This window comes from Gorilla gorilla, chromosome 11, assembly GCF_029281585.2.
Source record: "Gorilla gorilla gorilla isolate KB3781 chromosome 11, NHGRI_mGorGor1-v2.1_pri, whole genome shotgun sequence".
Lineage (NCBI taxonomy): Eukaryota > Metazoa > Chordata > Mammalia > Primates > Hominidae > Gorilla > Gorilla gorilla.
In genome coordinates this window covers 64,000,350-64,014,479 of record NC_073235.2, presented here as the reverse complement: position 1 = coordinate 64,014,479, position 14,130 = coordinate 64,000,350, and the positions used below count along the sequence as shown (strand labels likewise).

General features: G+C 38.6%; 1 protein-coding gene and 1 long non-coding RNA gene across 2 annotated transcripts; both read left to right on the top strand.

The window, feature by feature from the left end:
- The first annotated feature begins 262 nt into the window (after nucleotides 1-262).
- LOC129531890 (uncharacterized) lies at nucleotides 263-10,625 on the top strand. The gene is made up of 2 exons (XR_008677332.2): nucleotides 263-402; nucleotides 10,384-10,625. It is a non-coding gene; the product is annotated as an uncharacterized lncRNA (long non-coding RNA).
- LOC101139146 (protein ELYS-like) lies at nucleotides 2,357-10,625 on the top strand. The gene is given in 2 exon segments (XM_055379099.2): nucleotides 2,357-5,720; nucleotides 5,723-10,625. Coding segments are annotated over 2 exon segments (6,822 nt in total). The 3' UTR covers nucleotides 9,181-10,625.
- Nucleotides 10,626-14,130: the final 3,505 nt, after the last annotated feature.

The window sequence follows — 14,130 nt, the reverse complement described above, 5'->3', positions numbered from 1 at the left end:
TATAGAAAAAGAAACAAAATTCATCACATTATTTTGGAATTATTTCCATACAATTGGTAAAACTACACATTTCTAAAATATCAGCTAAGTCTAACGATGTGGTTTGGATCTGCATCGCCGCCCAAATCTCTTGAAGAATTGTAGTCCCCAGTGTTGGAGGTGGGGCCTGGTGGGAAGCGATTGGACCATGGGGGCAGATTTCCCCCCCTTGGTATTGTGACGCAATAGCGAGTGAGTTCTCACAAGATCTGGTTGGTTTAAAGTGTGTGGCACCACCCCGCTCTCTTTCAGTCCTGCTCCTGCCATGTAAGACGCCTGCTCCTGCTTTGCCTTCTGTCATGAGTAAAACTTTTCTGAGGCCTCCCCAGAAGCCGCCATGCTTCCTGTACAGCCTGAGGAACCGTGAGTCAATTAAACCTCTTTTCTTTATAAATTACCTAGTCTCAGGTGTTTCTTTATAAATGACCCAGTCTCAGGTGTTTCATTATAGTAATGTGAAAACAGACTAGTAAATCATTTAAAAATAGTAATAAAACTCTAAAATATATAGTTACTCTCACTTTACTTCCAGAATAAATTTCATCCTAATGAATTCTAAGGTACTATATCAAATGAAATAAAATCTATACCAAGGCTTACTTCAACACCACTGAGATATTTAAATCAGGTGTATCCTCTCAGAGATTATGCCATTTTAGCTGCCACGGAGAAAAGGAATTAGGAAAGGTACATTAGGCTATCCAAATGAAGAAACAGAATTAACACCATTTTTTCTCCTATGGAAAGATCTATTAAAAATAGCACGATCTTGGCGGGGTGCGGTGACTCACTCCTGTAATCCCAGCACTTTGGGAGGCCCAGGCGGGCATATCACTTGAGGTCAGGAAATCAAGACCAGCCTGGCCAACACTGTGAAACCCCTGTATCTACTAAATATGGAAATTAGCCAGGTATGGTGGCGGGCCCTGTAATTCCAGTTACTAGGGAGGCTGAGGCAGGAGAATCGGTTGAACCCGGGGGCAGAGATTGCAGTGAGCTGAGATCACCTTACTGCACTCCAGCCTGTGTGACAGAGCAAGACTCCATCTCCAGAAAAAAAAAAAAAACACAAAAACACCATCTCAACTGTTTTGCTATTAAACTATTTTCAACATCAAACAAAATAATCTAAAGGTAAGAATATCATTTTTCATCCTTACTGGTGAATAAATATTCATATAGAAGAATGCAATCCAGCATTTGCCAGAAATCTTTCATAAATTCTATTTAAAATTTTAAAATAATTAATACATACCCAAAATATACTAATCCACCTGTTATTTTATGAATGAGAACATTACCAGTAGCATTAAAACTGTGTTACCTCTTTGATCCCATCCCTGCCTCCCTCAGTTACCACTATCCTGAATAGTACCACTCCCTTGCTTACAAAAAAAAAAGTTTTTTCCACATATATGTGGATCACTAAGCCATGTAATCTTTAGTTTTCCCTTTTTTAAAAGCATTATAGAAATATACTGTTTTGATTTCTTTACTCAACATTATTTCTAAGATCCATCTATATTATTATGTGAAGCTATGTTATACTCATTCTTGCTGTGTGACAATGTAGTTTCTTAATCCATTCTCTGGTCAAATGACAACTGACTTATTTTCAGTTTTTTTGCTATCACAATGTTACTACAAGTATTTTTGTTCATGTATGCTGATGTGCTTAACAGTTTATCTAAAACCTACACCTACATGAAATAGCTAGGTATAGACCATGTGTACAATTTGAATTTAAAAGTTTTTTCCACAAGGAATGTGCCACTTTACACTCCCACTAGCTATATATAAAAGTTCCTGGCCGGGCGCGGTGGCTCACGCCTGAATCCCAGCACTTTGGGAGGCCGAGACGAGCGGATCACGAGGTCAGGAGATTGAGACCATCCTGGCTAACATGGTGAAACCCCGTCTCTACTAAAAATACAAAAAATTAGCCGGGCGTGGTGGCGGGCGCCTGTAGTCCCAGCTACTCGGGAGGCTGAGGCAGGAGATTGGCGTGAACCCAGGAGGCGGAGCTTGCAGTGAGCAGAAATCGCGCCGCTGCACTCCAGCCTGGGCGACAGAGCGAGACTCTGTCTCAAAAAAAAAAAAAGAAATATCATTCAGACTTTGAAAAGAAGGAGGCGCGGCCTGGGCCCGCGGCGGCGGCGGCGGCGGGGCTTCTGCCCCGCGAGCGCCGGGCCTAGGCCGGGCGTGCGCGGGGCCAACGGATGGGGCTCGAGGGGGCGAGCGCTGGCGGTGGCGGGTACGGCAGGCTCGCGGGCGCCGGGCTTCGTTACATAATCTCGGACCGGAGGAGCGGTGGCACATGGCGGCGGAGCGGCGCTGTGGAAGTATGCGAGACTTAAGAGCTCAAGTGACTAGTGGTCTCCTGCCATTTCCAGAAGTGACTCTTCAAGCCCTTGGAGAAGACGAAATAACATTAGAATCTGTGCTTCGTGGAAAGTTTGCTGCGGGGAAAAATGGACTTGCTTGCTTGGCTTGTGGTCCACAACTTGAGATAGTAAACTCTATAACAGGAGAGCGATTGTCTGCTTACAGATTCAGTGGAGTCAATGAACAGCCTCCTGTAGTTTTAGCTGTGAAAGAATTCTCTTGGCAGAAGAGAACTGGATTATTAATAGGATTGGAAGAAACAGAAGGGAGTGTTCTCTGTCTTTATGACCTTGGAATATCAAAAGTAGTTAAAGCAGTTGTTCTTCCTGGAAGGGTAACAGCTATTGAACCTATAATTAATCATGGAGGAGCCAGTGCAAGCACTCAGCATTTACATCCAAGTCTGCGATGGCTTTTTGGAGTGGCAGCTGTGGTCACTGATGTTGGACAGATCCTTCTTATTGACCTATGTTTGGATGACTTGTCATGCAATCAAAATGAAGTTGAAGCATCAGATCTTGAAGTTCTAACTGGTATCCCAGCTGAAGTACCACACATTAGAGAAAGTGTGATGAGAGAAGGGCGCCATCTGTGTTTCCAGTTAGTAAGTCCAACAGGAACAGCCGTTTCAACTCTTAGTTACATAAGCAGGACAAATCAGCTTGCTGCAGGTTTTTCTGATGGCTATCTAGCACTTTGGAACATGAAAAGCATGAAAAGAGAATATTACATACAATTGGAAAGTGGACAAGTTCCTGTATATGCTGTCACTTTTCAAGAACCTGAGAATGATCCTCGGAATTGCTGTTACTTGTGGGCTGTTCAGTCTACACAAGATAGTGAAGGGGATGTTTTGAGTTTGCATCTGCTGCAGCTGGCCTTTGGTAATAGAAAGTGTTTGGCATCAGGACAAATCTTATATGAGGGGTTAGAATACTGTGAAGAAAAATACACCCTGGACCTGACAGGTGGCATGTTCCCTTTGAGGGGACAGATGAGTAATACCAAATTGTTGGGATGCCAGAGTATAGAGAAATTTCGATCTCGTGGTGACAGGGAGGAAGGAGTGAATGAAGCTCTATCGCCTGACACTAGTGTTTCAGTCTTTACCTGGCAGGTGAATATGTATGGACAGGGAAAGCCTTCTGTATATTTGGGGCTTTTTGATATAAATTGTTGGTATCATGCACAAATGCCAGATTCGTTAAGGTCAGGAGAATATCTACATAATTGCTCTTATTTTGCACTGTGGTCATTGGAGTCTGTTGTAAGTAGGACTTCTCCACATGGCATCTTGGATATATTAGTACATGAGAGAAGTTTAAATAGAGGAGTCCCTCCTTCATATCCACCTCCCAAGCAGTTTTTTAACCCAAGCACTTATAATTTTGATGCCACTTGTTTGTTAAACTCGGGAGTTGTTCATTTAACTTGTACTGGCTTTCAGAAGGAGACTTTGACTTTTTTAAAGAAATCAGGTCCATCACTCAATGAACTCATTCCTGATGGTTATAATCGATGTCTTGTAGCTGGCCTTCTTTCCCCAAGATTTGTTGATGTTCAGCCTTCCAGTTTAAGCCAAGAAGAACAGTTAGAAGCTATATTGTCAGCAGCAATTCAGACTAGTTCCCTGGGACTTTTGACTGGTTATATCCGAAGATGGATAACAGAAGAACAACCAAATTCTGCCACTAATTTGCGCTTTGTTCTTGAATGGACGTGGAATAAAGTGGTTCTCACAAAAGAGGAATTTGACAGACTATGTGTGCCATTATTTGATGGTTCGTGTCATTTCATGGATCTACAAACTATACAGTCTATCCAGCAATGCTATTTGCTTCTTAGCAATCTTAATATAGTCTTGAGCTGTTTTGCATCAGAAGCCCGAGAGATCACTGAGAGAGGACTGATAGACTTAGGCAATAAGTTTGTGGTTTCCCACCTCATCTGTCAGTATGCACAAGTGGTTCTTTGGTTCTCTCATTCTGGGCTTTTACCAGAAGGCATAGATGATTCTGTGCAGTTGTCAAGGTTATGCTACAACTACCCTGTAATTCAGAACTACTACACCAGTCGTCGACAGAAGTTTGAGCGTTTATCAAGAGGGAAGTGGAATCCCGATTGCTTGATGATTGATGGACTGGTTTCTCAGTTAGGAGAGCGAATTGAGAAGTTGTGGAAACGAGATGAAGGAGGCACAGGAAAATATCCTCCTGCTAGTCTGCATGCAGTACTTGATATGTACCTATTAGACGACATTACTGAAGCAGCCAAACACTCTATTACCATTTATTTGCTACTTGATATTATGTATTCCTTTCCCAACAAAACAGACATTCCCATTGAATCTTTCCCAACTGTATTTGCCATTTCTTGGGGCCAAGTTAAACTTATTCAGGGGTTTTGGTTGATAGATCATAATGACTATGAGAGTGGTTTGGATCTTTTGTTTCATCCAGCTACTGCAAAACCTTTGTCATGGCAACATTCAAAGATTATTCAGGCATTCATGAGTCAGGGCGAGCACAGACAAGCCCTCAGATATATTCAGACAATGAAGCCAACAGTGTCCAGTGGTAGCGATGTTATCCTTCACCTCACTGTTTTGCTTTTTAGTAGGTGCACGGTTGAAGCCTGGAATTTTTTGCGGCAACATTGCAATAGGTTGAATATAGAGGAGTTACTGAAGCACATGTATGAAGTCTGTCAGGAAATGGGCTTGATGGAAGATTTACTGAAGTTACCATTTACAGACACTGAGCAGGAATGTTTAGTGAAATTTTTGCAGTCCAGTGCCAGCGTTCAGAATCATGAATTCCTTTTAGTGCACCATTTACAGCATGCCAATTATGTGCCTGCCTTGAAGCTGAACCAAACTCTGAAGATTAATGTTATGAATGATCGTGATCCTCGTTTGCGGGAGAGATCACTGGCTCGAAATTCTATATTAGACCAGTATGGAAAAATCCTTCCTAGAGTCCATCGAAAATTAGCCTTTGAACGAGCTAAGCCTTATCATCTGTCAACATCATCAGTTTTTCGATTAGTTTCTAGACCCAAACCATTATCAGCAGTTCCAAAGCAAGTTGTAACAGGAACTGTGTTGACAAGATCTGTTTTCATCAACAATGTGTTATCTAAAATTGGAGAAGTTTGGGCAAGCAAAGAACCTATAAATAGCACCACACCTTTCAATAGTTCTAAAATAGAAGAACCATCTCCTATAGTGTATTCGCTCCCAACTCCAGAGCTGCTTGAGGCATTTTTTGGAACACCAATTTCAAAAGCATCACAAAAATTTCTAGACTGCTAGATTTGGTTGTTCAGCCTGTCCCCCGGCCTTCTCAGTGTTCGGAGTTTATTCAGCAAAGCTCCATGAAATCTCCTTTGTACCTAGTATCCCGTTCACTGCCCTCAAGTTCACAATTAAAAGGATCGCCTCAGGCCATCTCCAGGGCTTCAGAATTACATTTGCTTGAAACTCCTCTTGTAGTTAAGAAAGCTAAAAGTTTGGCCATGTCAGTTACTACTTCTGGATTTTCTGAGTTCACTCGTCAGTCCATCCTGAGTTCTACTCTTCGATCAACACCTTTAGCATCTCCCTCTCCATCACCTGGAAGGTCTCCTCAATGACTTAAAGAAACTAGAATTTCATTTGTGGAAGAAGATGTCCACCCAAAATGGATTCCTGGGGCTGCAGATGATAGCAAATTAGAAGTATTTACTACACCTAAAAAATGTGCAGTTCCAGTGGAAACTGAATGGCTGAAGAGCAAAGATAGGACCACATCTTTTTTCCTGAACAGCCCTGAAAAGGAGCATCAAGAAATGGATGTGGGGTCACAAAGTTTAGAGAAACTGAATGTGAGCAAAGGAAACAGCAGTGTTTCAATCACATCCGATGAGACTACCTTAGAGTATCAGGATGCACCGTCACCGGAAGACCTTGAAGAGACTGTTTTCACGGCCTCTAAGCCCAAAAGCTCTTCCACTGCACTAACTACTAATGTAACTGAACAAACTGAAAAGGATGGAGATAAAGATGTATTTGCATCAGAAGTAACTCCTTCAGACCTACAGAAACAAATGGGCAATTTAGAAGATGCAGAAACAAAGGATCTCTTAGTTGCAGCAGAGGCATTTTCAGAATTGAATCACTTAAGCCCGGTTCAAGGAACTGAAGCTTCTCTTTGTGCACCATCAGTCTATGAAGGGAAAATCTTCACCCAGAAGTCCAAGGTACCAGTGTTGGACGAAGGATTAACATCTGTTGAAACCTACACCTCTGCAATTAGAGCAAATGACAATAAATCTATGGCTGATGTCCTTGGTGATGGTGGAAACTCCTCGCTCACTATCTCTGAAGGTCCTATTGTCTCTGAGCGCAGGCTTAACCAGGAAGTAGCACTGAACTTAAAAGAAGATCATGAAGTAGAAGTTGGTGTACTAAAAGAAAGTGTTGACTTACCAGAAGAAAAGCTTCCAATTTCTGACAGCCCTCCTGATACTCAAGAAATTCATGTGATTGAACAGGAAAAGCTTGAAGCTCAAGATTCAGGAGAAGAGGCTAGGAATCTTTCATTTAATGAGTTATATCCCTCTGGAACACTTAAGCTTCAGTACAATTTTGATACTATTGACCAACAGTTTTGTGACTTAGCTGATAATAAAGACACTGCTGAATGTGACATTGCTGAAGTAGATGGGGAACTTTTTGTGGCTCAAAGCAACTTTACCTTGATATTGGAAGGTGAAGAAGGAGAAGTTGAGCCAGGTGATTTCGCATCATCTGATGTGTTACCTAAAGCAGCTAACACAGCAACTGAAGAAAAACTTGTATGCAGTGGGGAAAATGATAATCATGGACAAGTTGCAAATTTGCCATCTGCTGTAACTAGTGACCAAAAGTCCCAAAAAGTAGAGACTTTACCATATGTGCCTGAACCTATTAAAGTAGCAATTGCAGAAAATTTACTAGATGTAATTAAAGACACAAGAAGTAAAGAAATTACTTCAGATACAATGGAACAGTCCATTCATGAAACAATACCTTTAGTGAGCCAAAACATAATGTGTCCCACTAAATTAGTCAAATCTGCATTTAAGACTGCTCAGGAAACAAGCACGATGACTATGAATGTCAGCCAGGTTGATGACATGGTTTCCTCCAAAACTCGTACGAGAGGTCAACGTATCCAAAACGTGAATGTCAAATCAGCACAACAGGAAGCATCAGCAGATGTTGCTACTCCTAAGATGCCAGGGCAGTCAGTCAGGAAGAAAACTAGGAAGGCAAAAGAAATTTCTGAAGCTTCTGAAAACATCTATTCTGATGTCAGAGGACTACCTCAGAACCAGCAAATACCTTAAAATTCTGTTACGCCTAGGAGAGGAAGGAGAAAGAAAGAAGTTAATCAGGACATACTAGAAAACACCAGTTCTGTGGAACAAGAATTACAGATCACTACAGGTAGGGAATCAAAAAGATTAAAATCATCTCAGCTATTGGAACCAGCAGTTGAAGAAACTACTAAAAAAGAAGTTAAGGTTTCATCTGTTACAAAAAGGACTCCTAGAAGAATTAAAAGATCTGTAGAAAATCAGGAAAGTGTTGAAATTATAAATGATCTAAAAGTTAGTACGGTAACAAGTCCTAGCAGAATGATCAGAAAATTGAGAAGTGCTCATTTAGATGCTTCTGAAAATACAGGAAATAAGCAAGATGATAAATCCAGTGACAAGCAGCTGCCTATTAAACATATTAGAAGGGTCAGAGGGAGAGAAGTTAGTCCATCAGATGTGAGAGAAGACTCCAACCTTGAGTGATCTCAGTTGACTCTTCAAGCAGAATTTGATATGTCTGCCATACCTAGAAAACGTGGTAGACCAAGAAAAATCAATCCATCTGAAGATGTAGGATCTAAGGCTGTTAAGGAAGAGAGAAGCCCCAAGAAGAAAGAGGCTCCCAGCATTAAAAGGAGATCTACAAGAAATACCCCAGCTAAAAGTGAAAATGTTGATGTTGGAAAACCAGCTTTAGGAAAATCCATTTTAGTGCCAAACGAGGAACTTTCGATGGTGATGAGCTCTAAGAAAAAACTTACAAAAAAGACTGAAAGTCAAAGTCAAAAACGTTCATTGCACTCAGTATCAGAAGAACGCACAGATGAAATGACACATAAGGAAACAAATGAGCAGGAAGAAAGATTGCTCGCCACAGCTTCCTTCACTAAATCATCCCGCAGCACCAGGACTCAGTCTAGCAAGGCCATCTTGTTGCCGGACCTTTCTGAACCAAACAATGAGCCTTTATTTTCTCCAGCGGCAGAAGTTCCAAGGAAAGCAAAAGCTAAAAAAATAGAGGTTCCTGCACAGCTGAAAGAATTAGTTTCGGATTTATCTTCTCAGTTTGTCATCTCACCTCCTGCTTTAAGGAGCAGACAAAAAAACACATCCAATAAGAACAAGCTTGAAGATGAACTGAAAGATGATGCACAATCAGTAGAAACTGTGGGAAAGCCAAAAGCGAAACTAATCAGGACGTCAAAAACAAAACAAGGAAAAAACATAAAAAAAGAAAGTGCTTGGTCACCTCCTGCCGTAGAAATTCGGCTGATTTCCCCCTTGGCTAGCCCAGTTGACAGAGTCAAGAGCAAACCAAGAAAAACTACAGAAGTGAAAGGAACAGGTCTTGGAAGGAACAGAAAGAAACTGTCTTCCTATCCAAAGCAAATTTTACGCAGAAAAATGCTGTAATTTCTTGGGAAGTTTTTAATGTACACCTATTTGTAAAGTCATCAGAATAGTGTGGATTATTAAATATCTAGTTTGGAAGAAAATAATTTATATAAATTATTGTACATTTTTATGTAAACAGAAGGTCTTCAATAAGTAAAGTAACTCCATATGGAGTGATTGTTTCAGTCCAGGCAATTTTTCTATTTTGTATTAAGACTTCATACGTTTATATATGTAAATATGGCTTATTAATGGAATGTTAAATGAAATGTATACTTCACAGTCGTTTGTGTCTTGGATTTTTGAAAGGGAGGGGATATCTGTTTAAATAGTTTTATATGCTCATTGGTCTCATTTTCTCTATAATTAAAATACTAGACCAGTCTTAAAATGGGGATGATTGAAGTATTGATATTTCTTTTTACACTTACTATTTTATAATTTATGCACTTTGATTCTGTGATTCAGATTTCTAATCATAAAATGTATTTTTTTGTTTTTGGCTGTTACTATGTTAAAATTGAATTATGGGCATGTAATTTTGCCATCTTTGTAGTTTCACAAATTTTGTGTAATCTACCTCAAATGAATAATCCAAGTATTGGTTAACTATGATGTTGGCATCTCTTACTCGGCAAGCTTAAAGGCTCTTTAAAGTCTTAATTAGTCAAAGAATAATCCAGGTTAGATTGACCGGTTCACTGCTCACTTGCAACCTTATCAAAGGGTTTGACAAAAGGAAATGTAAAATAAATCTGTTTATGGATATTGAGTGCATCTTGTATGTGCCTAATATTGATAGGATGAGATGTCTGAACAAATTTTTATAGTATTGTTGTGAAGGAGCTTGCTACTGAACCACAGAAATCCCTTAATATTCAGGTTTTAAAACTGGCAAATTCTCACAGGACCTCAGGCACAGATTATTGAGGTTGGGAGAGAGTGAGTAGATGTAGAAAAGGAGAAAAACAACACACGCCCTGTTCTCTACAGTACAACTGTGTGCAATTAAGCAATGGTACTTGATGTAGGCTCTAACACTCATCAATAAATAAGTGTTGTAAAATAATTTATAACAGGTAATTGATAGTGTGTAATGAATGAACTATTAATAATTGATCACCTAGAAATGAACTGCTTTCGTGGGCTAAGCTTTTAATATTTTAATGTGAAGCATATGCAGTGTGCTTTCTGCATTTATTTTTCTACCAAATAATACAGATAATGAGAAATTGGTGAAAATGCCTACGCCAAGTGTTGACAGTGTGAAAGTAGCAGTGCGAGTGCGGCCTTTTAGTCAGGTTAGTGATGAATGTTACGCTGCCTTGTTGAAAATTTCACTGACTTTGATTTTATTACTTTTTTAATGATAGTTGTCAAACTTGTATTTAAGCTGCTTGTCATTTATGGAATATTGAACTTATTTAAATGAACTTGTTAAATGAATAAAGAGCTAAACATAATTCAGTAAACAATTTTATTCCTTTGCGCAAGTAGCACAATAAACATGGATGCAATGTATGTCAAGTTAATACTTTTTTAAACCAACGCAATTTGGTGAATATAGATGTGTGGTACCTGTTTTTAATAAATGTACTTTTTCCCCCCTCTGTGAATGTAGATCATAAGCAAACAAATTGCCTGTTCTAAATGAACTTTATATATATTTTAAATGAATGTATGTACTTATGTATAAATGTCTTTATATAGCTTGAATAAAAACACTGCTCATTAAAATGTGTTGCTACAACAAAAAAAAAAGAAAAGAAGGAAATTCTGTCATTTGTAACATGAACCTGTAGGATATTATGCTAAATAAAATAAGCTAAGCACAGAAAAACAGACACTGCATGAGCTCACTTATATGTGGAATCTAAAAATGTCAAACTTATAGAAGCAGAGAGTGGAATTGTGGTTGCCACTAAGGGTGGGAGAAATGGGGAGATGTTGGTCAAGGGGTACTAAGTTTCAGTTAGGATGAGTAAGTTCTAGAAACTAATGTAAGGCATGGTGACCATGGTTAATAATCATGTGTTGCATACTTGAAGTTTGCTAAGAAAGTAGACTTTAAGTCTCACAAAAAAAGAGGGCAACTATGTGAAATAAAGATGTTGATTAGTTTAATTGCAGTAAACATTTCACAATGTATACACACACCAAAACATCACACTGTACATCTTTTTTTTATTTGTTAATTATACCTCTATACAGCAGAAGAAAAGGCATTCTGGGCTCACGCCTGCAATCCCAGCACTTTGGGAGGCCAAGGCGAGTGGATCACCTGAGGTCAAGAGCTCGAGACCAGCCTGGCCAACATGGTGAAACCCCGTCTCTACTAAAAATACAAAAATTAGCTGAGTGTGGTGGTGGGCATCTGTAATCCCAGCTACTCAGGAGGCTGAGACAAGAGAATCACTTGAACCCAGGAGGCAGAGGTTGCAGTGAGCCAAGATCACACTATTGCACTCCAGCCTGGGTGACAAGAGTGAAACTCCATCTCAAAAAATAAAATAAAATAAAGAAAGAAAAGAAAAGGCATTCTGTGTTTGTGAATTGGAAGATTTAATATTATTAAGATGACAATACTCCCCTAAAATAATCTACAGGTTCAATGTGATCCCTATCAAAATCCCAACAGCCTTTACTGCAGAAATGGAAAAGCTCTTCCCAAATTTATATGAAATCCCAAGGAACCCCAAAGAGCCAAAACAATCTTGAAAAAGAAAAAGAAAGTTGGGGGACTCAAGTTTCCTGATTTCAAAACTATGAAATTACCATAATCAAAACAGTGGTACAGGTAGGAAAACAGACATACACATCAATGAAATTGAATTGATGGGTGCATAGATAAACCCATGTATCTATGGTCAACCGATTTTTGACAAGGGTACCAGAACCACTCAATGGGGAAAGTGTAGTCTCTTCAACAAATGGTGCTGAGACAATTAGATACCCACATGCAAAAGAACAATGTTGGAACCTAACCTCACACCATATACAAAAATTAACTCAAAATGTATCAAAGACCTAAATATAGGAGCTAAAATTACAAACTCTTAGAAGAAAACATAAGGACAAATCTTCATGGTCTTGAATTTGGCAATAGATTCTTAGATATGACACCAAAAACACAAGAAACTAAAGAAATAATAGATAAATTGGACTTTATAAAAATTTTAAATGTGTGTGTATTAAAGGACATTATCAACAGAGTGGAAAGACAACTCACGGAATGGGAGAAAATATTTGAAAATCATATATCTGATAAGAGTCTAACACCCAGAATATTTAAAGAACTCTTAAAACTCAACAACAATAAGACACAAAACTCAATTACAAAATGGGCAAAGGACTTGGATAGACATTTCTTCAAAGAAAATATACAAATGACCAACAAACACATGAAAAGATGCTCAACCCTGTTAGTCATTAGAGAAATGTAAATCAAAGCTGCAGTAAGATAATACTTCAAAAACATTAGGATGGCTACAAAAAAATTTTTTTAAAGAAAAAAATGTAAGTGTTGACAAGGATGTGTGAAAGTGGAAAGAAACCTCATGCATTACTGTGAAAATGTAAAGTGGTGTCCATACTGTAGAAAACAATTTTGTGTGGTTCCTCAAAAAGTTAAACATAGAATTACCATATGAACCCCACAATTTCACTCCTAGATATATGCCCAAATAAACTGAAAATTGGTGTTCAAAAAAAAATCTCATGCACAAATGTTCATAGCAGCACTATTCACAATAGCCAAAAGGTGGAAACAACCCAAATGTCCATCAGCAAAAGAATGGATAAATAAAATGTGATACATCCATACAATGCAATATTACTCAGCCATAAAAAGGAATGAAATACTGACACATGGTACAACATGAATGAACCTGAAAACAATTTGCTAAGTGAAAGAAGCCAGACACAAAAGGCCATGTATTATATAATATCATGTACATGAAAGATCCAGAATAGGCAAATCCACAAATACAGATAGCAGGCTAATGGTTGCCAGGGTTTGTGGAGAGAGAGAAATGAGAAGTTAATACTTAACAGGTATGGGGTTTCCTTTGGGAATAATGAAGATGTTCTGGACCTTAGAGATGGTTGCACAACATTGTGAATGTACTAAATGTAACTGAATTGGGTACTTTAACATTATTAAAATGGTGAATTTTATGTTATATGTATTTGGCCACTATATATATCATATATTTTATTTATTTATTCATATATTTATATATATATATTCAATGATCATGTTCAAATGGTAACAAATTAGTAATGCCAACTTTCCTCGTGATAAGTAGGTAAGGAAATTGGTAATCAGTTTTACAAAGGCTTTCAAAGTTAGTACAAAGTATTAAACTTATTCTCAAGGCTTGACGTGGTGGCTCACACCTGTAATCCCAACACTTTAGGAGGTCAAGGTGAGAGGGTCGCTTGAGATGAGGAGTTCAAGGCCAGCCTGGTCAACACAGTAAGACCCTATCTCTAAAAAAAATTGTTTTTAATTTTTTTTACTTAGGAGGCTGAGGCAGGAGGATCACTTGAGCCCAGGAGTTCCAGGCTGCATTGAGCATGATTGTGCTACTGCATTCCAGCCTGGGCAGCAGACCAAGACCCTGTCTATTAAAAAATTAAAAATTAAAATAAACTTACTGCCAAGACTTGAAGAGAGGGCAAAGTATAAGATAGTCTGGACCCTGACTTTCATGGCAACAATGAATAATTAATTTTTTTAAAGAAAGGATTACAATAGTAAGAAGTAGTAAATACATGGGATTCATTCCTTCCAAGAACGTACAAACTGATGATATAAATATCTTCAAAATTATTTAAAGTGAAATATGATAGAATCATAAAGTCTTAGGGAAATTTATAATGATTTAGTTTGATTGATATGAGGGAGAGAAATGTCTGCCTCCTCCAATATGCTCCTTGGTTCTAACTAGCAGAAACTAAATACTG